This window comes from Plectropomus leopardus, chromosome 17 (assembly GCF_026936395.1).
Source record: "Plectropomus leopardus strain MGB_pleo_1.0 chromosome 17, ASM2693639v1, whole genome shotgun sequence".
Taxonomy (NCBI): Eukaryota; Metazoa; Chordata; class Actinopteri; order Perciformes; family Serranidae; genus Plectropomus; species Plectropomus leopardus.
Genome location: NC_142192.1, coordinates 2,939,854 through 2,964,962, shown reverse-complemented (window position 1 = coordinate 2,964,962; position 25,109 = coordinate 2,939,854). Strand labels below are relative to the sequence as shown.

General features: G+C 40.5%; 1 protein-coding gene across 6 annotated transcripts in view; it reads left to right on the top strand.

Moving 5' to 3' along the window:
- trioa (trio Rho guanine nucleotide exchange factor a) overlaps positions 1 to 25,109 on the top strand; it is a 127,046-nt gene that overhangs the window by 31,037 nt on the left and 70,900 nt on the right. For 4 of the 6 annotated variants that reach the window (XM_088090522.1, XM_088090521.1, XM_088090518.1 and 1 more), the window contains exons 1-4: positions 6,613 to 6,988; positions 17,724 to 17,798; positions 22,754 to 22,868; positions 24,565 to 24,757. In XM_088090522.1, the coding sequence (XP_087946648.1) occupies positions 6,823 to 6,988; positions 17,724 to 17,798; positions 22,754 to 22,868; positions 24,565 to 24,757 (549 nt within the window). In that variant the 5' untranslated portion in view covers positions 6,613 to 6,822. Of the gene's footprint in view, positions 1 to 6,612; positions 6,989 to 17,723; positions 17,799 to 22,753; positions 22,869 to 24,564; positions 24,758 to 25,109 lie in introns of those variants that run through there. The other 2 variants (XM_088090520.1, XM_088090519.1) reach the window with 1 other exon arrangement.

The following is a 25,109-nucleotide window of genomic DNA, read 5'->3' as shown; positions in this document are numbered from 1 at the left end:
GACTGGCAGAGTTTTTCATTTCCATCACTGTCTGTCTCTGTCTGTCCAGTTTGGTCAGAGCTGCTGTTGAACTGAACTTATGTAAATCGTCAGTAATCGAATGCATTCTGCAGGCTGAAATTCAAATTTCACAGTGGCCTGCAGATGGCGTATCTGTGCAGATTGGAATATGTGAGGCAGAAAAAGGCTTGCAGCAGGCATCTGGCTGTTGACAGTGAACTGCAGCACGAGTCAACAGCTGAAAACAAGACTCACACAGTTCACTGCGTGTTGCACTGAATCTCGGCTGGTGACAGAAGGGAAGAGAGGAAGTATTTACAACACCGGAACAACTGATATAATATAATACAGTGCTTGTTTTTCTCTCTCCATTATAGTAGCAGCAGATTTTGATATATAAATCTTTCAAACATTGCTTTTTCTCTCTCGTCGCGGTTCGCCAGGATGACATCAGGTGGCTTTGAAAGAGCCGCACAAATGAACTCTTGGCACCAATAACAAGCCGTCTTTTCTCTCTCTGTCTTTCTCTCCTCCCTCCGTCTCCTCCCTCTCCGCTCCTCCCCTGCTGTGTCTGGGTCGCTGGGGTAACCCTGGCCTGTTTCTCGCTCGGTTAGCCTAACCTGCTATTAGAGGTCTGGATGGATGGAGAGAACAGAAAGAGGCGGAGGTGAAGGAAAGATGGTGCGCTCTCTCTCCAATGCCAAAACTCTGATTTGGGGACAAATGGGGGGAGGACATGGAGAATGTGAGTGGAGTGGACTGGAAGCAAACACCCAGGCTTTGCTGTTTAGTCGCTCAGGCTGTCAGCTCCGTCTTTGGAGATAATGATAGCTCGTTTTCATAGACAGGATTTTCAATGCAGCATGAAAGAAGTGCTACACGATTTTTTTTTTAAAAATTGCACCTTCTAGTCCACGCTGTCTCTCTTGGATGGGACCAGACGGCTGGCTAGAAGAATCACTCCAGTGGTGTTGAGGAGGATTTTACTCACACGGTTAGGGCTGTCAGGCTGTGAAAAATGGTGAAACCTGCGTCCGGAGAGTTTTAGTGTCTTATTATGTAGTGCAGGCTTTACTACCCAAATGAGACCAAAAGTTGGTTGCGATCATATTAATTAACCCTTTAAAACCTGGAGCGACATCACTTTTTTTTGTTTCAGTTTACAAGTATTTTAACCTTTTAACCATAAGAAAATTGGTGCGATTTTTTTTTAAAAAACATGTAATAAAAAGGCATTAAGCAACTTGGAGAGAAATGTTCCACAAATTGCAAGAAAGAAGTAGAAAATTATAAAATTATTATTTTTTCAGTGTCTCAGGGGAAAATATAAGGGAAGTACTGGGTTTATAACTATCTTAATTACATATTTAAAATTAAATTATAGTATTATTATAATTTTAAGCACTTTTACAAGCCTTGTTTGCCTTGTTTTTTTCTTTTCTTTTTTTCTTTTTTTAATGACAAATTTTCGTGTAATTTTATTTTACTTTTGACTAATTTCTTGCTAATTGGACCTTCTTTCCCCAGAAATCAAGGTAATTTGGTCAGGTTTCAAAGGGTCAATTAAAGAAAACATGGAACAACAAGGAACACGTGGTAGATTAATAATGACCATGTGTTGCTCAGTCACTAGATGAGACAATAGGCTAGAATTACACTGGCCATCTAGTTAACTTGTTACCCACTTGTTCGTGTGTATACGGCAGCAGAGCTGGTGCCAGCTGTACCCACAGTAGGTGCATTGTTAGAGCAGCACAGCTGAGTGCGATCACATCAGCCAATCAGATCAGCCCCTCTTGTGTCATCCATGCCCAGTAGGAAGACGTGTTTCTGTGCAGCAGCCAGTCAAAGGCGCCGTTAGGTGGGTCGACAGCTGCCAGCTAGAAGTAAATTGTGATAATTAGACATGAAAGAAGACAAAAAAAAAAGTTTGGCAGATGAGAATGCTGATAAGAGAGTGAGATAAAGGTGTAGTTAGAGAATCTCTTTCTTCCTCAGAGAGTTAGCCCTGTTTCAGACACCGGGAAAGTGACACTGGTATACAAACACGTCGGTCACCTTGTGCTAAGTTTTAGTCAGTGGGAGTGTAGCCACAGTAGAATCGCAGAGCCACAAAAGACAGGGCTTCATGCTTTCACGTTGCTTCGGGTGTCGGAAAACGCTGTAATAACTGGAAAATAAATGTGCTCAACATAAGCAGCTTTGACTTCCAGACACATCTGCAGACAGAAGTACCACATTACTTTGTATCTTGTAAAAGTCATCCATGTTAGCTTAGCAGCGATTTTCCATTCATCATGGACAGTGATTGTCCAATTGTGGCAGAGCAACTGTACAACATTGTTAAGTTTTTCATTTTCTCTGTTAAATGGAACTATAGTAAGAGTTACAGATGTGCGCATTTGTTGACTAGTAGATTAAATGTTTTATAGTGAAATGCCGTTGTAATAATGAGGCACGTTTCCTAAAGATTTATTTTTCTGAAGAATGTTATTTTATATGTATATATATATATATTTATATATATTTATTTTTTTTAATTGATTATTATTTGTTGTTATTTGTTGGTGCAAAGTGCCACACATTTACAGTAGTGTTTAAAATACGTTTTGTTATTAAAAATGTGATTAATGATTTTTTTTTTTTTTAATTCTTTATTTTCCTTGACAGTTTTTTTTAATGAAATTTAAGAACTATCAACAATTTGGGAGAGATCATGTGTACATAAACATAAAATAATTTCATGAGGAGACTTGTCAGTGCGTGATTAATGATTTTTAAATGGTCTTTATAATATTCACAATTTTTAGACTAGTGGACTTGTCTAAGTTAAACATCTAGTTACTTGCTAAACATCAGAGAAATCAGTGATGAGGAACATCCCTAATGCAAGAGATTTTTAGCATTTGAAGAGCTGAAATGACAGCTTATCATTTTTTGGCCTTTACAACAGCTAAAGAGTAAGGAATGGGTAAAACACTGTGTCTGTCTACTCTAATGTAACATTAGCTTGTCCAGAAGACTAGCTTACCACAAGTCCCCCAGGGAGTGCGCTGGACTGGCCAAAGCATGTAACTACAGCCTCCAGATCTGTCCCATGATGCCAAAGACATTTCATATTTACTTTGTTAAAAGACATATGTAAATCAGTGTCTATATTTTGAGCATCACAACCCTGTTGAAATGACTCGTTTCACTGTTGAGATTTCATCCATTTGGCCTGATAACATTTTGAAAGTCTAGAGGAGCTGCAGCATTAAACCATTTTATCCCTATTCAAGTTAGCGGAGTGCTAAACAGGAAGTTAGCTGCTGGAAGCCTCTAGTGCGCCTGCTCTATGGGCCCCATGATAAGGAAGACTCAGGTAATTTCATACTCAGGAAGTCAAACTTTTTTGGCTTCATGCACCACCGAGCAACTTTCAAAGGAATGAACAGACCCACCTACATCCATTATACATCCATGGCTACTACTTAAAGTAGTAATCAAGGAGCTTTTCATGAGGCTTGGGCAGTATGTAGTGTTTCATACCTTCATACCTTCCTGAAATTTCACTGGTGTGTTCGGTTAATGACGGTATAAGTCTGCATTGAAATCAAGTTTCTCTCGGTCACGAAGAATGATGAGGCTTAATTGCCTTTTTAACTTATCATAAAGAACACTTTATTCAGACTGGGCAGAAGCAAAATAAAGCTCACCCAAACCGTCTCAGTCAGTAGGTCCACTGTTCCAACAATCTCAAGCTCTGGTTTGGGCCAAATAAATCCTTAATTCACGAAGTTAGATGTAAAAAACATGCTGTTATTCCCCATAGTCTCTCTCTGCCTGATGGCCACCAGCTGTCTGCAGTCCTGTAACTTCTTTCTCCACCACAAGGTGTCGCTGTGTGTTTCAGCCCAGCGGAGACTGGGTTTTGGTGGTACGTGATGTGCACTACTTACAGTGAGTTTAATAGAAAGAGGAGCATCTGTATGTATGATAATATTGAAAAACATAACTTAGGCAGTTCTTAATCCCCAGGCGTTTAAGAGTTAGCAGGTCTCCCCTGCTCTATTTGATCTGGGTAATTTTACACCTCAGCCAAGCTCGGCATCCAAGACAGCTAAAGGCTACATTTATCAAACACACTGGTTAGCACTCATCCTGAAAACTTTTTCTCTTGTAACATTAAAAATGAGACATAGTGTTATCATTCAGATAACACTGCCCTTTGGCCAGTTTCATTTTTTCACAGGATGAATGCATCTGTAGAAAGATTCATTTTGGTGTTTTCCGCTGTAGAGTTGTTGTTGCTGTAGGGAGGGAAATTCCTTTAAACCATTGGAAAAATAAAATCTGTCCATGCATACTTGAGGGGAATAGACAATGTGTCCAAATTAAATTAATTGCATTTAAGACTTTCCCACGGTAAAACCTTCATGAATAAAATAAGTAAGAAGTCAAATAAAAGTATACTGGCTTGTATCCGTTTTGTCAGAGCGTCTGTGATCAGGATGTAGGTCAGCATCCGTCATGGTCGCCCTATTCCTGTCCTTTCCCTCTGCCTCGAAGAATCCCTGCCATTCCCACACATCCCCCAGCAAGGAATTTCTGGCACGCTGTGAATGTGGGAAGTCGGCGATCATGCAGGGATACGCACACATGTGCACGGTGTTGGTTTCTCTTGACCCGTAACAGCTGGTTTAGAACCGATGCTTCCAAGTCAGCTGCTGGGGAGCCATTATGAGATTACGTCTGCATGTAACTGCTCTCTAATCGGATAGGGAAGACGTTTTGTGTGTGTGTGTGTGCGTGTGTGTGTGTGTGCATGTGTGTGTGTGCGCATGTGTGTGTGCGCGCGCATGTGTGTGCACTCTTTTTGTGGTATGTAGGCAACTTCTCCCCTCCCTTGGCTGACTGACTGTACCACCCGTCCCATCTGTCCCGCTCCAGGCAGCTGTTGCATTCTCTCTGTCCCTTTTTTTGTAAACACACACGCTTGGACCTCTCCCTGAGGTATTTGTCACAGTCTCTCAGGATCAGCGTTGTAGTTATGTTGTGGAGTAAACTGCTTTGTTGTATGAGCCAGCCTAACGCCCACTTGACCTCTCGGAGGCCCCTACAAGTCTGAGGTGTATACTGAGTGTTGACATCCTGACCCACACACACACATGCTGCAGTGACACTCCTGACCTAAATGATGGACTGCTGTGTTGTGGTAGTTTCCATACAGCGAAGGATGCTGGGAATTTCTGGCATTTGCCTCTCATCTTTTGCCCTTTCTCACTGAGGGGTGTAGTCAGATCACTGCATTTCACCACCACCCACTCAGCACCAAACCAGTGACCCAGGAAATGTTTGGACTAGATGGTCGATTATGAAAGCTTGAGCCAGTTTACGGGGAGTTTTTTCGTATGGGATGGATGACCTTCCTGGAAAATGCTGTTAATGTCAGCAGTAGATTGTTGTTGGGACTTTTAAGGGTTGGCAGTGGATGCTGGTTTCTCTGAAATCCTGAATTTAGACATCATGGATAAGGTAATAACCCCTCAGCTGCAGCTTATGGCCTATTGTTTAGGAGTTAAGTAAGGAATGTCATGAAATTGCATATTCTGGTGTTTCCTGCAGTTAGTCCCTGAACTTCATCACCGTCGGGGAGGGTCAGTATTGACTGCATGTTATTTAGTTTTCATTTAGTGTGCTTCATGCATCATGGCACTAAGAAAGAATACAAAGTAGCTAGTTCCTCTGTATAGACTTAATTTACCTTGGTGGGCTGCACTTTTATTGTCAATCAGTATGTTTACATGCACAGTTTAGTGGAGCTATGGCTATAGCTTGATTAGGCCATTTTACTGAACTACTATCCTTGTCCCAGTATACAGGCACAGCAGGAGAATCCATTTATCGATGAAAATAAGTCTCCAACAAGGCAGATGGAGATATGCCCTCTTTGAGCGATGGACCTATATTATTTATAGTCTATGCTATAGGCCGAACCACAGTCATAACTGTTTATTTACAATAAACTTCAGGTTAGAAAACCGCTGTGTACAAATAATCCAACAGGGCTGAGCAAACTCTGCCTTCACTGGTTAGTTTTAAGCCACACAAAACAAACAATATCATTTTAAGTGTAGCCTTCGCTATATTTTAGGTATTTTAACTGCTTTACCTTGCATTAAGACAGCCCTTACTGACAGGGATTTGAAGCCGTTATATCAGAAACACCATACTCCGTTAAGAAAAAACATTCAACAATTTTAGATGTATTTTAAAAGTCCAGTTTTAGCCTGACTAACACAATAATTTAAAAATCATGGAAACATTCTGAGTGTGATACAGTCGGTGACTGAGTGGCTCCAGTGGAGCGACAGCAGGGAAGGAAAGACTGCGGTGTGTATTTAATGTAATATGTACGCCTCCCCTGCAGTCTGAGGGTTCTCCTCATCAATGTCAAGTCTCCCTCCTGATGCTAAGCAGCTTCTCAGGTTGCACAAATGCAGTGCAGGCATATTATAATTACTGCTCCTCCTACACATTGAGGATTACCTCCAGGAACCTGCCTCTCCAAAAGACAGGCAGATTAGCAGTTCACCTAATGCCACATGGGGTGAGTCTGCATCCACACCGTCTGCGCACAGAGCTGTTCCTGCTTGGAAATGTTTGCAGCAGCTTTTCCGTGCGGACGTGTAGACATCACCAGAATGGGCGGTTTTGGTTGTCTGCTGGATTGGAATATCTCCCCTCAGGAATCCCAGGATTAGCCTCAGCTGCTGCCACTCTGCCCACAGCCGACTGGGATCCCTTCAGCACGTCAGCCCGTCACTCTGTCATCGGCTGATGGTAGCAGCGGACTGCGTTTCCCTGTCAGCAGTCAAAGCCAAAACCGCAGCAACTTATGGATTTTTCTCACAATCTGTGGAAGAATTGTCAAGCATGACTTGCTGGGCAAACAATCACAAGTGGCGGGATGCCAAGACAGGCTCCGCCCTCATCCAGCTGACAGGTACAATGCTCCGAGCGGGGGGTGAGCGAGCGGGTGCCAATTAAAGGTCTACCATGAGGGTTTTCTACAGTCTTAGAAAAAAGTGCTAACCACAACCATATAGGGTTCTTAGAATTTTTCCCGTAGGAGAACCCTTTTTATTCCATCTAGAACCCAACAAAAAGGGTGATACTTTAAACCATCTGTGAAAGGTTCCACCCAGAACACCCTATAAGACGCTCTACAAAGAACCCTTCTAAGCTCTAATGCTTCTACCCAAAACCCTCTCTGTAGGTTCTATCCAGAACCTATCCCCTTTTTAAGGGTGCCAACAAGAACCCACTCAGGAGGTTCTGCAGAGAACCCATTTATAGTCTAATGGTTTAATCTAGAACCCATGCAAGGGATTCTAGCAAGTACCCTTTCTTATCCAGAACCCATTCAGGCAGTTCTGCTGAGAACCCTTTTATTTTCCAATGGTTTTATTTAGAACCCATCTAGAAGATTCTAGTGAGAACCCTTTTAGATGAAGAGGGTTTCATCTAGAACCCATGTAGGGGGTTCGATGAAGAACTGTTTCATATTCCAGGGGTTTGATCGAGAACCCACCCAGGGGATTTTGCAGAGAATCCTCTTATATATTCCAAAGGATTTCATCTAGAACTCATTCGGAGGGTTCTAATGAGAACCCTTTCATATCATAGGGCTTTCATGCAAAATCCATCCATTACCTATGGTTTTAGTCGTTAATGGATCTCTTAGTCTTACAAAGAACCCTTGAAGAGATCTTTCTTCAGAAAAGGGTTTTTCCTAATAAAATGGTTCGGGGTGGAACCCCAGCCCCTCAGGATGAACCATTTTGGAACTTTTATGTCTCAGAGTGAACTCTTTTTGATCCCTCCGTCACCCCAACAGGCAATGAATTTAATTAGACTTTTTTTCTATTTTCATGAAATGAAACAAAGCTGAAAATAAAGATGGAGGAGCAAAACAAAGGAAAAAAAGACTGGAAGGGAAAAAAATGAATTGAAAGAGGATGGAAATGAGGGTGTGTTTGACAGTGATGAGGTGTCTTTCCCTTCCTCCTTTGATTGTGTGTCCACCTGTCAATTCCCCCTCTGCCTTCCCTTTTTCTCCTGCTTGCTCACTCTCTTCCTATCCCCCTCACACCCTACCCACTCTTTCTTTCTTTTTCTCTCTCTCTCTCTCTTTCTCTGTCTCTCACACACTCACACACACACACACACACACACACACACACGCGTGCAGAATGACTTTTCTAATTATCTATCTATCTATCACATTTTCGTAGTTTCTTTTTACCTTGTCCACTTCTTAGCTTTATTTGCTCATCATTGATCCAGAAAGCTCACCTTCTCCACTGTGTGTGTGTGTGTGTGTGTGTGTGTGTGTGAGAGAGAGAGAGAGAGAGAGAGAGAGAGAGAGAGAGAGAGAGAGTGTGTGTGTGTGTGTGTGTGTGTGTGTGTGTGTGTGTGTGTGTGAGTGAGAGTGACCTGGCCACTCTATATTTAGCTGCTGTGCCACTTTCTCCAGTCCCAGAGCACTGCAGAGCACAGAGAAAGTGATGTATCTGTGTGGTTAAACTTACCTTTTGTGTTTGTGAGGGGAGAAAATCCAGAAACAGAAACACTCAAACACAGTTCGAAACCTCGACTGGAGGCTGCACTGCACACTCCCATGTTTAGGCTATTCATAGTGAATATGTTGTCATGCTCCACATCCAGCTCCATGTGGATCTAGATAATGATCTGTAATCAGCACCTCTTAAGAACTCATTTCACGAGTGATTCTGTGTAGAGAAGTGATTGTGCTTCAACATGCAGTCACCCAGGATGAAATCATGGGATTATTATCATCATCATTATCAAAGAGGCAAAACTGACAGTTTCTCGCTAACATCATTGCAACAGTCCAGCATGCATTTAGCTCGATGTAACAACTTCACTGCACTTTTTTGGAGCTTGTTGAAAAAAGTTTGGAAGATGCACGAGATCAGTAACTGTAGGAGAAGTTAATGAAGGAGCTCTAAAGGCCCTGACACACCAGGCTAACTGTTGGTTGTTGATCTGTTTCCCTAGTTATTGTGTGTGTGATGGATTCATGTCGTCAGCTCATGCATTGAGTAACATTGCAAATAGTTCCACCTCAAAAGGTATTTGTCCCAGTGAATTGTATAGATTTTTCTCTGTCTGTAGCTGCTGCTAGAGGCTGCAAACGTCCTTTCATTTTATAGTTTACAAATGTATGAAAAATTTCCTAGGGTCAGAACAGCAGTTAAAAAAGCTTCAAAACTAGCTTCAACTCAGCTTTGAGCAGAGTGACGTGTCACAATCAACGGACTACATAGTTTCCACTTTTGCCTTTTAGTTTAGATGTGCTAGGTACCTCAACAGAGTGGTGACCAAAAATGCAGATAGTAAGGACAGTTCTATTGGCACCATCCACAGCTTTTCACCATGGAAATCTAAAAATAACCACTCTAAATGTGTAACAAATTAAACTGAACTGAACTGAAAACGGTGTGGTGGAAACATGCCCAAATATCCTTTGTTTTATCAACCTTTAATTGTGTTGTTAACATGCCAACAGGCTTAAATCTGTATAACAGTCTTTCTGTATAACAGGGTTTCCCCTCTTTGAATGACAAATTTGAACTACCACCATCTGCTGGTATGAAGAGTTATTTCACAGAGCATACATGCTGGTTTGCCATTGGCTGTAGTCTTTGCGATGTGTTCAAGTGCAACTTTTTGGCCAAGACGCAGGCAGTGTGAGGCAATGCAACAGTCGGCCTTTGTCGCTACTTCCTCTTTGATGTCAGTTTGTTGAGTCTGGGTCTTAAGGTTTGAATCTGCACAAGAGCAGGACAGAGGAGGGTGTTTTGGAGGGAGGGAAAGGTTTTGTGGGTTGAAAGTGTGCGTGTGTGTTTTGGGCCGTTTACAGAGTGTATCTGGGCAGACCTTAATCTAGTGACCGTTAAATTTGACTGCACAGAAGTGAATTCACACAGAGCTACAAAGCGCTCACTGTATGCTCCCTCTCCTTCTGAACACACACTCTCTGTCACACACGCATCGTGGTTTTCAGCTTGTCATCTTGTCAGTGTTAGGTTTTTCATTGACCTTTGATTATCATGCTGCCTGGTGGCAGACAGCCAATCAGACAACACGTTTGTGGGGAACATCAAAGATAGTCTTTGCTTTAGAAGATGAATCACTCCTTGGTGAAAAGATGCTGACTTATCCATTTGTGTGCACGTGTCGTCTTTCGCCCTCATTAGAGTTTTGCTTCATACCACAACTAGGCAATGTTAGAGACATCGCTACTGTAAATGATCATTACTGATAAATATTCTACTGTGAGCACAGTATAAAGTGATTGAAACACACCTGTAATGTTTTATAGACTGCATAGAGCTGCAGTGATAAAGATATGATGAGATAAGATGAGATGAGAGAGACTTAATCGTCATCCATCTGTAAACAGTGCAGTATAGTCCACGGAGGAACCAAATAGTGTTCCTCCTGCTCCCTGATGCAAAGCAAAAAGAACAAATGATGCAACATTCAGTGGGAATGAAGTAAACACTCAGACAGCACATCAGATGCAAGGTACAAAAAAACAAGGTGCAAGCATGTAGTGCAATACAAAGGAAACTATACCAGGCTATGTTACCGACAATAATACAAAATACAAATGATTAATAAATTGTGAAAAAGTGTTAAGATTACTTGATTGGTCAGTCACCAGGAAAATAATCTGCAACTGAGTTATTGATCATGACAAATGTCCACATATTCTGTGGTTGTATTTTCATACACGTCAGGATTAGCTGCTCTCTTAATTTTATTCAACAAGGTCCCCATGGTTATGGAAAACCTGAAGAAGTCGAGGAATTTCACAATCACTTTTTCCAGGCCTGGGAGAAATCATTGGATTAGGAAAGATCATTGAAAGTTTTGTAAAAAGTCATGGAATTTTGTTCTGTGTAATTAACCCTTTGAAAGCTGGAGTGGCATCACTTTTCTTGTGCTGCTTTCAGACGCCTTTCAGTGTTCGTATGAAACCCGAGCGAATTGGTTTTATTTCTTTTCAAGAATGTGGAAAGACAGCAATGAGCAATTTAACAAGAAAGAAGCCCAAAATTACAAAAAAAGAAACTACCAAAAAGTTAAAAGAACATTAAAAGTAAATAGTAAAAAAGGTAAGAAAATGTTAATAATAATAACCGCAATAATAATAATAATCATAATCATAATCATAATCTTAATAATAATCATAATCATAATAATTTTAATGATTGTCTCTCTTCTGTTTTTTTTAAAGCTAATTTTTTAGGTCTTTTTCTCGTCACATTTTACTCATTTTTTTGCAGTTTGCAGGACATTTCATGCTTTGTTGCTGATTGCCTTTTCCCTTGTTTTTGACAGAAATCAAACCAGTTTTCAATGGGTTAAATACTTGTGAAAAGTGTATGAAATCTATGTTGGTGAAGGTTTTAAAAGGTTAAAACTTTGAAATTGGTGCTTTTTCTTTAAAAAACATGGGAAAAATGGCAATGAGCAATTTAGTAAGAAATGTTCCACAGACTGAAATTAGAAGAAATTAGTAGATTTAATCTTTTTTCTTTGTTCTTAGTAAAAGGTACCTTTTACTTGGTAAAGGTAAATTTCTTTTTACTAATCACTTGCTAATATTTGGGTCATTTTTTCTTTTGTTGCTCATTGTCTTCTTCATGTTTTTGATGAAAGGAATCAAGCCAATTTGTTCAGTACTTAAAGGGTTAATTGTAAACAGAGGTAAAGGTAATTGTAACAGAAATTTTGCGTGGATAACCTTTCACTTAATGTAACATAACCAATTTATGTCCGTTAGCTGTTGACATAACGCAGGTCTAATATATGTCTATGTGTGACAGTGTTTGTTTACCATCATGTATGTTACTTTATTATTTTTATACTACAGGCAAGTAGGGCAAGAAAAAGTTATGAGTCCTTGAAAAGTCATGGAAAAGTTTTGAAATTTTGTCCATAAAAATCTTTGAGAACCCTGATTATAGTTACAAAAATGTTTTTATGTTTTTGACTGTTGGAAAAACTCTGAATTTCAGAGTGTCACTTTGGTCCCTGGGAGCTTGTGGCTGGCGAACATTGTCATTATTTTTGATTAATTTTCTCATTGAGGCATTTGGTGCATTGTTACAGGAAAATATCATAACAGTGTCTCCTGTCTTAAGTTTTAAAACAAGAAAAATCCTATCTTCCTATTACCAACGCATTTCTTAAACTTTTATTGCTCCTCTCTATCAGACTTCCCACCTTATCTTTACTTAAAAAATTCCAAATATGACTGTAAATTAGATTCTAGAATTAGCACTCATCCTGTTGTGTCTGTATCTAAGTTTAGAGTGCACACAGACTGCCTGCATGTTTGATCAGAATGTACCGGTAAGCTGCTCCAGATGGACAAATCATAATATCAACAGCTCTCACTTGTCACTGACTGGCTAGCTGAAATCATAGATTTAAAAAAAAAGACGGGTGTTCAGTTTGAGCTACTAGGAGTGGGAGGAGAGGAAACCCCACCTTTACAGGAAATCTTTATTATTTCAATTAATTATTAGTTCAAATTTATGAATTTTAATTGTTTATTGAAATTTAAAGCATCGTCTTACAACAGCCGTTAAATCATATTTCATGTCCATGTTGTTCCTCATCTTAATGGTTACTGTCATACAGACCTAACAACAACAACAACAGTGCTGCTGCCATTAATGGCGGTCTTTCTAAATGCAGGACAGGGTCTATGCCATACTGAAGTTACTGAATACTGAAGGTAGGACAGTTGTGTTATAGCTAAATTTCGATATATACAGGTGCGTCTCAACAAATTAGAAAAATGCTTGAAACATTTAAGTTTACATGTAATGAGTCTAGAGTATATTAAATTTTCACTTTGTTGAATAACTGATAGAAAACATTGAACTTTTTCACGCTGTTCTAGTTTGTTGAGATGCACCTGTAATGTGTGTGTGTGTGTGTGTGTGTGTGTGTGTGTGTGTGTGTGTGTGTGTGTGTGCGCGCACCTAAATGCATACAGTAATGACCTCAGTATCCACCCACAGCATAGTAAAATAACTGGTTGCATATCAACAACAGTAAGAATACCATCATGCCTCATCATTTCTTCGTGTTTCTTGTTCTTTATTTGTTCGTTTGTCCTGTCTTGTCAGGTCTTGTCTAAATTTCAGTCTCTACTCCTGTGTATGCATTGCCTGTAAACAGCCTGTTTTTATTATTGTTTTTGTACTACCCTTTTGTACTCACTAATCAAAAAAAGAAAAAGAAATAAAAAAACGATGGAACTGAATACTAAAGTTAGGACTGTTGTGTTAAAGCTAAATTCCTGTACCAGAAGGTGTTTTTTTTTCAAATTGCAGTCATGTTTCTATAAAAACAAAAATCCTAAATATCATCTGAAAATGGAGGTAAGAAAAGATTTAGGACTTGGGAAGTTTCTAAAATGAGGCCAGATCCAGACACATCTTTTCATCAGCTTGATAAAGCTGTACGTTTGGCTTATTCTGTCCAATTAACCTTGATCATTGTGGCGCTGGGTGCATGTGCATGTGCTTCATTTTTACCCCCACAGTTAACCATAAACGGACGTAGAAACGCACCTATCATACATTTGGACATTAATACTTGCCCCCTCCACCAATCATTAGACATGTCAGTGAGAAATATGTCAAAGAAAGTGTAATTTCACTGACTGTGAGGCATCTGTGAGGTTCTCTGATGATAACAGCTGTCATTACGCATGAAAATCATCAACATCACTATTAAACGTCAGGAGGATGATCAATGATTCATTCAGAGCACGTATGTTGAAGCTAACTTAACAAAATGCTCCTCAGGATGACGATAAATGTTCACTAACAGGGACATGTAATTGATAAAAATGATGATGAAATTACTCATATTATTTAAAATTAACCTTATAAATGCGCCTTTACAAAATGCCGTACTGCCTGCAAAAATAATAAGCCAATTAGTGAGATTTGAATTTCACCTGCAGCTATCTCAGCTAAACCCGTGCGTACGCTGCTCTGAGGAATGTGTGAGGAGCGCACATTCTCACATCATGGCTTGGGTGACGTGAGGGTCTAAGGGCAGAGGGATGTCGTACACTGTAAAGCCCTCTGAGCCAAACCATGGTTTGTGATAATGGGATCTATAAAATTAATTAAGCACCTAATCAGAATTTTTCGGTCATGTGAATGATTGATTTATCAACTTATTGTTTCAGCTGTAGATTCACGCAAATATAAATATGTTTATAATCATAGAAGCCAAGAACCAATCTGTTTATATAGTGTAATGGGGTAGCTAAACCTCCTGTTTGTACAGATTTACCTGTTTTTTAAAGCCTGTTGTTGTTTATTTTTTTGTCTGTATTTGTGCTCAGTATTTGTGTAAAGAACATAAACTTCCATCTGTTGATGCTTTGAGATTTATGATGTGCAACAACATTTTTAATTATACCATGGATGTCTTGCAGCAAGAGACCCACAGTGTCCTGATTAAGGGTCGACAGATTAACGGCTTGGTCTATTATTGGGACCGATATTTGGCATTTTGCCGATTATCTGTATCAGTATTTTATTTTGATGACTGCAGATGAAATTGATTCATTTAAGAGTGCAAAGAAAGTGTCATCATGGGAGGAAATTTTACCATGTTAAAGCTGGGGGGGTGTATTATTTTTTCAATCATTATTTATTTTAAATTTTCACATGACTATAAAAAAAGTTGCAGGAAAGATGCTGTATATGATCTTGAAAGTTTCAATTTTTATTAAGTATTTGCTAAAGGCATTTAAACAGAGTTTTGTGTTGGATTTTGTTATATTCCAAATTCTGAAAATTGACAGAAAGATTTTTATTGTAAATGTGTATTAGTTCCAAATATCAGTTATTGGCCTCATACTAATTATCGGCATTGGCCCTGAAAAACCAATATCAGTCAGCCCCTAGTCCTGGTTCGTTTTTTTAAAAAACACTCCAGCAGGTGTTTGTCCTACAAGTATTGCATAGTGAAGTTTTACTGGACAACAATTTGGTTTATCGATTAATTTCTGGAATTATTTGTCAAGCAAAACTGTCAAAGATTTACCAGCAGGAGCTCTGTGTCTGCAGCAGCCTGCTCTCATGCATCATGTCTAAAGAACTACAGGCCTGCTCTACACCAGCACAGTGGGAAATGTAGTTGATCATGATAATTTGTTTCTTGTGGCACCCTGAGGGAAGTCGGGAGACAAACGAGAGGAGGAAAGAGCAGTAAAAATAGAGACAAGTCCTGATTCTCCTCCATTTCCTCCGGTGCGGAAAAGAATTAGCATGTCATTAGCATACAGTCATAAACATGACGCCCATGCTGAGAGCAGAGACTGGAGTACAATTCACTACGAGTGCCAGAGTGTGTGTGTGTGTGTGTGTGTGTGTGTGTGTGTGTGTGTGTGTGTGTGTGTGTGTGTGTGTGTGTGTGTGTGTGTGTGTGTGTGTGCATCATAACAATCATAGAAGGCCAACAGAAAGATCACTGCTTCCTTTTACATTGTACTAATTATGTAATACATGGTAACAGCTTGTGTGTGTGTGTGTGTGTGTGTGTGTGTGTGTGTGTGTGTGTGTGTGTGTTTGTCGCACCAGTTCACCTCTCAACACACTGTAGACTGTAAAAAATGGCCGATTTCTCTTTTAGTTGCTCATTGCCTTCCCATATTTTTTGACAGAAATCATGCCAAATTGATCAGGTTTCAAAGGGTTAAACATTAGATCATCTAAGCTAAAAACAGTCCCTTGTGAAAGAAAACATAGGAATCTTGCTCTTGTGCCCAGGTTGAAGATGAAAAGGAGGAGAAAGTCAGTGGATGCAGAATATCAAAGACAGACAGAAGAAGGGGAAAAAAAGACACTTGTAATAGCCGTTATAGAGAGATATATGACGTGTCTGGGTCATCAGTCACACTCCAGACCTCTGCTCTGTCTCAAGGACAAAATCTGGGTCCCATTCTGCCACCTGTGTGTGCTGAAGTTGAGACGTGGGTTTAATCATTTAGGGGAATGATGTGTCTATATTTAGGAGTTGTTTGAACAGGTTTTCACTTTTTGACCATCTCCTGGCAGCCATTCATTCACTTCTGACAGAATATTAGCAGTGTAGCAGCGGGATCTTTGGCCCCATCACGCCCATGAGATCCAGCTTGACATTTACAGGGTGACAATTTATAGTTCAAATTATTGCCGTGCCTTTTTTTCTGCATTAACTCTCAGGCTAACTATCCAGTTCTTCTTCCATTTATTTCATACAAACCAGTATGTGAAACACATATGTCTTGATGTGCTGTGCCAAAGGATTTTTTTTTTATTAGAGAGAGAGCCAGTGTTGAGAAAACACTGAAGCTTTTATGAAGCAACTAAAGGTTCAGCCACTATTGTGTGATTCATCACTGAAAAGGAGCTAGTAGTGGCAGACGTTTATTTATAGGAAAATGTCAGAGATTAGTAGTCTGAGAGAAGGCAAACAGCTGAAGTGGGTAAAATAACTATATTTATATTCATTCTTCTCAGTTGACAGCATGTTGGCCTTCTCTAGCGGTGCCATTTAGAAAATCTTCTGACTGCGGTTTGAACAGAAAGTTGAGGGAAATTTTGAAAGCTAAGATGTCCCAATTTCTAAAACATGCAGTCAGTTGACAAAACCCAGGATTTATATGGTTTGTTAAATAGAGATTAAATGGAGTGATTGGGGTAATAATTTATAACCATATTGGTAGTATAACACAACTTTGGCCAAACTAAAATCTCTCAACAGCTATCAGATGGATTGCCATGGAGTTGTGTACGGATATGCATGGTAGGGCTTGGGGCAACTACACCTAACCAGCTTCAGGGGGGGCCCAGCTTGCAAAAGTTGGAGAACCCCCGTTTTAGGGTGATGACGATACGAAATATGTCGACAGACATTTAAAGCTTCATTCGAAAACCTCAATAGAAGCTTTAGATATAATAATAATAATAATAATAATAATAATAATAATAATAATAATAATAATAATAAGAAGAAGAAGAAGAAAAAAAAATTGGTGCAGTCGCAATGTTTACACACACCATGCTGACATTCTGTTAATATCTGCAGTGTTTAAAAGTATAACACTCTAACTCTTGTTGATGGGAAGTGAAGTGGCATATGGCGATTAATGTGTCTTTACCTCATTTCACCTCAGTTACAGCAGGAGCTACAGCAGCTCTTTGTTTCCCCTGAGCTTCCCCTCAGTTTGGCCTCAACACTACTGTTTCTCCAACCACAACCTCTGTGCTTCCTCTCGCTGTGTCTGTGTCTGTGTGTGTGTGTGTGTGTGTGCGTGCGTGCGTGCGTGCGTGCGTGCGTGCGTGCGTGCGTGCGTGTGTTCGTGCATGTTTGGGTGTGTGAGTGAAATTTACTGACTTTTTCCTCATGATGCATGCAATCCCAAATTGGACTCAATCCCCTGTGTTTAAAAGCTGCAGATCTCCAGATTACAAGTGGACAAAATCTGCTCTGTCCCAAATAATCTGCCCTCAAGGAAAAAAAAAGTCAAGGCTGACCGAGTGGTGAAAAAACAGGGAGGAAAGGGGCTGGTTTTCAATCGTCTCCACTCAAACCTTATTGTCTTCTTTTCTCTCTCCATCCAGGTTTTAGGCGAAATGAGGAGATGAGAGCAATGGAGGTACTTCCCATCCTCAAAGAAAAAGTTGCCTTTTTGTCAGGTAAGATTATGTGTGTGTGTATGATGTGTGTGTGGTGACCATGTTAGACAAAGGCCAATGAAACATGAAGTGGAGTCCTTAGTTTGCATAGCTGCACAGCTTGCAGGTACACACTCTGCTGCTTCTTCCTCCAGCTGTTTCCTCTCCATAATCATAGTAATAAGCCATGTGCTTGGCCTGTAAAAACTCACAGGGTCAGACTGAGGCCCAGACACTTAACCTTTTGACCCTTCGTCACACTCAGACTGCACATAATACACACAGTGACACACACAGGCAGCCATTGTTTAGTCAGTATCAGCAGGACTGAGGAATAGTAAGCTACAGCTGCTGTCTTTGCCCCCTTCAAGGGAAGCTCAGTCATGTCTGACACACACACACACACACACACACACACACACACACACACACAGACACAGACACACACAGACACTTGAGTCATGCCAGGGAAAACTCACAGGAGGCCGAGCAGGAGATATGGACTGCCAAGAACATCCAGCAGGATTATTTGTACAACACACAAAAACATTATTCAGTTTGTGCATGTGTGTGTTAGTGTGAGTGAGAGTGTGTGTTTTATCATCAAATGGATCTGTGTGCATGCCAACAAAAAAAAAGAAATTCATATCTCAGCAGCACTTTATCAAATGAAACAACAAAGTGAAATGTATGTTAATGAGCGTTATGGCATGTTGTGTGCGCACTTCTCTTTGGTCTGCTTGGGTTTGCAGTGAAGGTCACAGGCAGGAACACAATGACTCAGACGAACACACAGAAATGGAGAGAGAGAGAGAGAGAGAGACAGGGCTGCGTTGCCATGGAGATGACTTACTCTCAGCTACCGCATCCCATAGTAGTCGCTGGCGGAGTAATTGGCTTAGAAATGAGGGAGGGAGGTAGAGGAGTGAGCCCTGGTGAAAAGGAGGGTAAACGAGCTAAGCCTATTACCCCGAATCTAGCTCCTTAATAATTTGGCCGTGTTGGCCCTCACTCATGTTTGCTTGTTTGCCACGTGAGCGTTTGATTTCCTCCTCTGAGCAGCCGGGTCGAGCCTGCAACCCGACTGAATTCACTCATTTGTAGGCAGAGTGCAATCAGCCTGTGTTTATAAGTCCCCATGTGAGTGAGCAGCATTCTGCTCCTACAGGTGAATTAAATCTTATTTTGATTTAAATAAGTCTTAAATTTAGTTAAATATTATCTTATAAAAGGTCTTAAAAATCCTAAAATGTATGTGTCTGATAATCGGCATGAGTGGTGTTATGGTATTACAGTTTAACAGGGTATTTAGAAATCCCAACCATGTGAATTATATGTGCTGTCAAAAGTATGGGCCAATCTTTCTATTAACTTCATACTGGAGAGGCTGTGTTGAGGATGCTTTGCATGGAGTGTGCATCACAGGCCCGGGAGATTACGCCCAGGCCACACTTCAGCATGAGCTGTGTGTGTTCACATTGGCAGCATTTATTGTTGCAGTGCTGCTGCAGAGCTACCTGCTTTTATGGCTACTGTATTTCCACAATTAAAAGCACATACCCATATCATTTATGAAGCCATGTCAGCTACTGTATTGTCAACAACATTGTCCTGCATTTTTTTTGTCACAGTAAAATGCCTTTTGTCAACAACTGAAGATTTCTCCCAACAGAATCGCTATCAGAGGGCTTTTATTTTTATACTTTTATTTATAACAGAAACAGGAGGGTTGCATAAAACAGATGTATTTGTATTTCCTGTGAGATAAGGACACTGAAACTGGTGTAAAAGGTTTTGTAATGTTAATACAATTATCTAAAGAGACTCAATTTCTTTAGATGTGTCCCAGCACTGCTCATGCTGTCAGTGTGGCTGCTATCACCTGGTAACATGGGCATGGAAAAAAACCAATGGGTTCCACAATGTGAAAGTCTTAGTTTCGGTAAAAGAGAGAAACAGGAATCCAGAAAGTGTATGGTTTTCTTTTCTCTATTAAAAAGAAAAATATGTGTAAGAATATTACCTTTTGTTTACATCTCGTGAGTTTATTGTGTGCTGAGTAGACTGAAAATGGCAGGATAAGACAGCCTGCAGAAATTAGCGAGCATGCTGGTCTGGGGTGGGGCTGGGGTTTGTTTAGTGCCACACACTGATATCGTCATACACTGTATACCCTGGGGAAATTCCTGGAAGGTATGAAAAAATAGACACCACCCAAGCCTAGCAGAATAACTCAAGGACTTTCGGTTGGTACTTCATACCAGACTGAATATCTCAACAACTATTACATGGGTTGCCAAATTCATCCAGAGGATGAATCCTACCGACTGTGGTGATCCTCTGGACTTCCATCTAGCGCCACCAGCAGGTCAAAGTTCCAGTTCACTTATCCAGTGAAATGCTTAAATAGCTGCTTGATGCATTGGCATAAAATTCTGTACTGTGGAGATCCCGACTGTTCCTCTAGTGCCTTCTTGAGTTTTACGTTAATAAAGTATCTCATCTATTGCATTGATTAATGTGCAGTTTAGTACATATATTCATGTTCCCCTGAGAATGAATCATCCAGTGCCATCAGATCTACTACTGTTTTAAAGCTCTGCTTTATAAGCAAATATCTGCAAGACTAATGACATTATCATCTATTGCACATCTGTCCTGGAAGAGGGATCCCTCCTCAGTCTCTCTTCCCGAGGTTTATACCATTGGGAAGTTTTTCCTTAGTTGTGTGAGGGTCTAAGGACAGAGGGATGTTGTTGAATTATAATAAGCTTCAGCTCTACTTTTCATTTAGTGCCAATTACCAAATGATAAGCACGCTAGCATGCTAAACTTAGATATTGAAATGGCAAACATATACAAGATTACAACATATAGTAAAGCTCTTGATGTCTGTTTTATTTGAACTAAAGCAGCATATTCTTCTCTGTATATTTGGATTAGAGAATTCCCATCTCTTTGGGTGTTATTTTGAGGAACCTTTCTAAAATGTTCTGTGCTAAGCTTTCTCACTCTCTGCCTTATTATTAGAATGCTCCCATTAGTTTGGAGTTTCAAGCAGAGCGGGTAGTAATTCAAATCAGTTGTAAATCGGTTGCCAAGGGCGTTTTAATTTAGCAGCCTCAGCATCTCATATTTACAGAGTCTATCGCTCATTCATTGGATTAGCTAACTTGTCACTATGATGCCTGTTGGACTGATTTGGTGACACAAATATAATACTCAGCTTATTTTGAATATATTAGCTCTGTGGACAATGTCGTACGACCACGGCTTCACCTGACTTAATCTTGACAAAGGTGTTGGAAACATCAGTGAGTCCAAACTGACAGAGACGATTTTTACACATTTCTGATGACTGGCAGCATGCAACACACTTGTGCACAACCCAGGTGATAGAAGCTCCATCTCTTGGGAGCTGCTGTTTTTTGGAGTAACTGAATGGAGTAACAAGAGGCATACAGATGGAAGTCATTCTTGTTAAAAAAGTATAAAAAGGGTAGAACATTCAGAAACAGGTGTTGCATACACTGCCAGTGATTAAAATGGGATTGGCTACTTTAACCTGCCTGTCTACTGTTGATTCAAGTATGCTCTGATGAAGGTCTAATAGCCCATAAAAACACTGCTTAGGTCAAAACGTGAGAATATCTTAAGTTTGGACTTAAGCTTTACAATGGCTTATTGTAGACACTCTGAGTTACAGATGTTTATTTTCACTAAAACACATTCAGTATATCAAATAAAAAAAGAAAAAAGGTAATAGTGAAATTTTACAAGCAGTTTTGGATGTGAAGCAATAATGCCTTTAAAAGAATGACTTTACTCACTTCACCCTTGAATTGGTGAGGAAAACTGTAACCTTTTGAAAACATAACCCCTGCTGTCAGTGTGCAAACTGGCAATGCGTGGATCCTGTGAGAACGGTGACGTTATGGCTGCACATGCACCTGGTGTTGTTCTATGGTGTGTCATTACAAAGTTACACTACCAGCTACTGGCCTGGCATGCACTCTGCTATACTTGTTTTTGCAGATCCGTGAACACGAGGATCATTTTTACAATGTTATCATATGAACAAAGATTTTTGTAAGATGCAAAGTAAAGAATTGTCTGTTTTTAGTAGGGCCATTCTCATCTAAACCTGGCCTAAAACACTTTCGCACACTTTAGTTTACTTTGGCATGCTAATACATTTGAGTAGAGTTCAAATGCATGCGCGTGCCAAGGCATGCTACTGATCCATGCATGATGCTGTTTGTACTGATGTGTTTTAAATTGTAACATTTAGGAAAACTGCATGAGTACTGAGCATTGGAATGGATAGATAAAGACTTGGATTATACTGCGCAAGTTGTATGGAGAGGTTGTAAACGGCTGGTTTAAAGGAATAGTTAGAATTATTTGAAGTGGGGTTGTATGGGGTACTTCTCTATAGTCAGTGTTTTACATACAGTAGATGTCAGTCGGCAGAAGCAGGCAAAAGTGCAGACACAGAAGTTAAGCAATGTATTGCTGTGGAAATATGGGTTTTAGCCAACTAAAAAACTCATCAAAAAGAATCCACATCAGTTGAGCTGTAACTCAAGTGTACACAATATTAAGAATATCTTTACTGCTTTACCTTTCTGACTCAAGTGTGTATGTGTACCTACTGTATATGGATAAGTAGCCAATACAATCACACTGAAAGAGGTCTGAACTATCCCTTAAATATAGTTTTGCTGTGATAAAGCACAGTCAATCAGTAAATCAAAATGTTCACATTTTCTGTGGAGGCATGCAAGACAAATGTTTTTTTTCACAAATTCAAGTTAACATGGTGAATAACTGATATACAAATGGTCATTTTGTAGATTAAGTATTCCTTTAAACCCTTCAACTATATTTTTTGCATACTTTATGTTCTTCTTATGATATTATAATTTATATAATCTTTACTCTGTGTGTGTGTGTGTGTGTGTGTGTTGCCTCAGGTGGCAGAGACAGACGCGGTGGTCCAGTGTTAACATTTCCATCACGCAGCAACCATGACAGAATACGAACGGATGACCTAAGGAGACTCATCGCCTACCTCGCCGGCATCCCCAGGTTACACATTCATTACATTTGTTCAGTGGTGTGCCTGCATGTACAGTGCGTGTGTGTGTGTGTGTGTGTGTGTGTGTGTGTGTGTGTGTGTGCGCGTGTGCGTGCGTGCGTGTGTGTGTCGCCTCTATAGAAGCGAACACCCGGAGCAAGTGGACGAGGCTCTATGAGCCAACACGTGAGAGAGCTGAGATAAGCATGTGAGGGAGGGATGGAGAGAGAAATAATTCAAGAGCAGTTAGCTTGGCGCAGCTTCTTTGCTGCCAAAAAATCAGTTCTGGAGACACAGCAAGATGCTGAGAGGGGAAAGCCTGAGCTAAGAGAGGGATGTATCAGAGAAAACAAGCGATTCAAAGAAGGAGGGATCATCAGAGAGAGAGCAGCGGAGGGAGAGAGAGAGCGAGAGGGGATTAAAACTGACAGAGGCGGAGAGCGCATGTGTGAGGAGGTGTGTGTATGTGAGAGAGGGAGCGAGTGAGCGAGTGTGTGTGTGAAAGCAAAACAAAGTGTCGCAGTAGCTGAGGCAGTGCAGCAGCAGCAGCTCCTCACCTCGCAGGTAAAACATCTCTCTGTTTATGTCTCTCTAATGTGCCGCTCGTGTCCTCCCTCCATCCGTCTTACTCCATCCATCCTCTCTCCGTTTGCTCTCATCTCCTTTAAAGTCACCACATTATCCCCATATGGCAAGTAGATTCTCTGTGAATGATCCATTTTTTGGCTTTTTTATGTCCTTTGGGCATTGCTAACCCACACCCTCACCATGTCATGTTTTGCATTTTTTTGTAATCTCACTGTGTGGTTTTTAGTGAAAAGCAGCATCTGCACAGTGCTGCACACAGGCTATCTCCTGACAGGCTGTCACAGTGGGAGAGGGAGAGGTTTGCAAAAGGACTGAGGAATCTACAGATGCCGAATAGATGCACATGATGATTATGTTTCTTATGGAAGTCTGGAGAAATGAAAAAAGGGATGTAAGGATGATTTCTAGATGGAAAAAACTACCGAAAGGTAAAGCAGGAGTCCGAGTTTTCAAAATAAAAGACGTAGTAGTAATGAGATGCATGATGGCAAACGAGCTACCAAAGGGTTTTTTGCTGCTTAAATCATAAAGACAAGCTGGTAGTTTTTGTGACATCTTACATAATTACACCAGATTTTAGTTTTAGGTGTGTAGATGTAGTGTGTGTGTGTGTGTGTGCGTGTGTGTGTGTGTGTGTGTGTGTGTGTGTGTGTGTGTGTGTTTGTGTGTGGTTATGTGATAATAATGTTGTCCAGAGTAGAGCCCCACGGAGAGATGAGGTTGCTGATGTGCAAATGTGCTGATTTGTATTTTTTATATTTCTGCACACATTTGTGACTCATTGAACGCAGGTTTCTGTGTCGGTGTGGGTGTGTGTACGTGCGTGCGTGGGCGTGTGTGGGATGTGTGTTTGCTGCGTAGGCTCCTCACAGTATAGAAGATGCGTCATCTCGCTGTTTGTTTTCATTCTCTTTTTCTCCCTTTTTTCAATCTCCCTCCTCCTGTCGTTCTCTTTTTCCGCTCCATCCCTCTCTCATCCTTTCCCACGCCTGTCATCTGTCTCCTCTCTCTCTGGATTATACTCCAATCTCTCACTGCCCCTCCCTCCCTCGCGTCCTCCCTCCCTCTCTCCTCTCTGCTATAATTCCTCCCACTCCTGCCGACCTCCATCCATCCCAGCGAGGAGGTGTGTAAACATGGCTTCACGGTCATCGTTGATATGCGCGGCTCGAAGTGGGACAGCATCAAGCCCCTGCTGAAGATCCTGCAGGAGTCCTTTCCATCCTGCATCCACGTCGCCCTCATCATCAAACCAGACAACTTCTGGCAGAAGCAGAGGACCAACTTCGGCAGCTCTAAGTTTGAGTTTGAGGTAGGATGGACAGATGCTCAGCAGTACCATATTGTTTGAATGTTGTCTCTGCTCTCTGGCTGCTGCTCACTTAACCCCTTGAAACCTGGAGCGACATCACTTTTCTTGTGCAGCTGTCAGACGCCTTTTGCAAGTATTTAAACTTTTGAACCCAAAGCAAAAATGTCTTTTTGGGGAAAAAGGCAATGAGCAACTTGGAAAGAAATGTTTCACAAAATGCAAGAAATTGGTAGATTTAGAATATTATTTCTAAAAAGCAACGGAAAAATGTATTGATAAAAAACTGTATTTATAACTATTCCAATTACATATTTAAAATTAAGTTACATCATTTTTATATATTTTTAAGCAC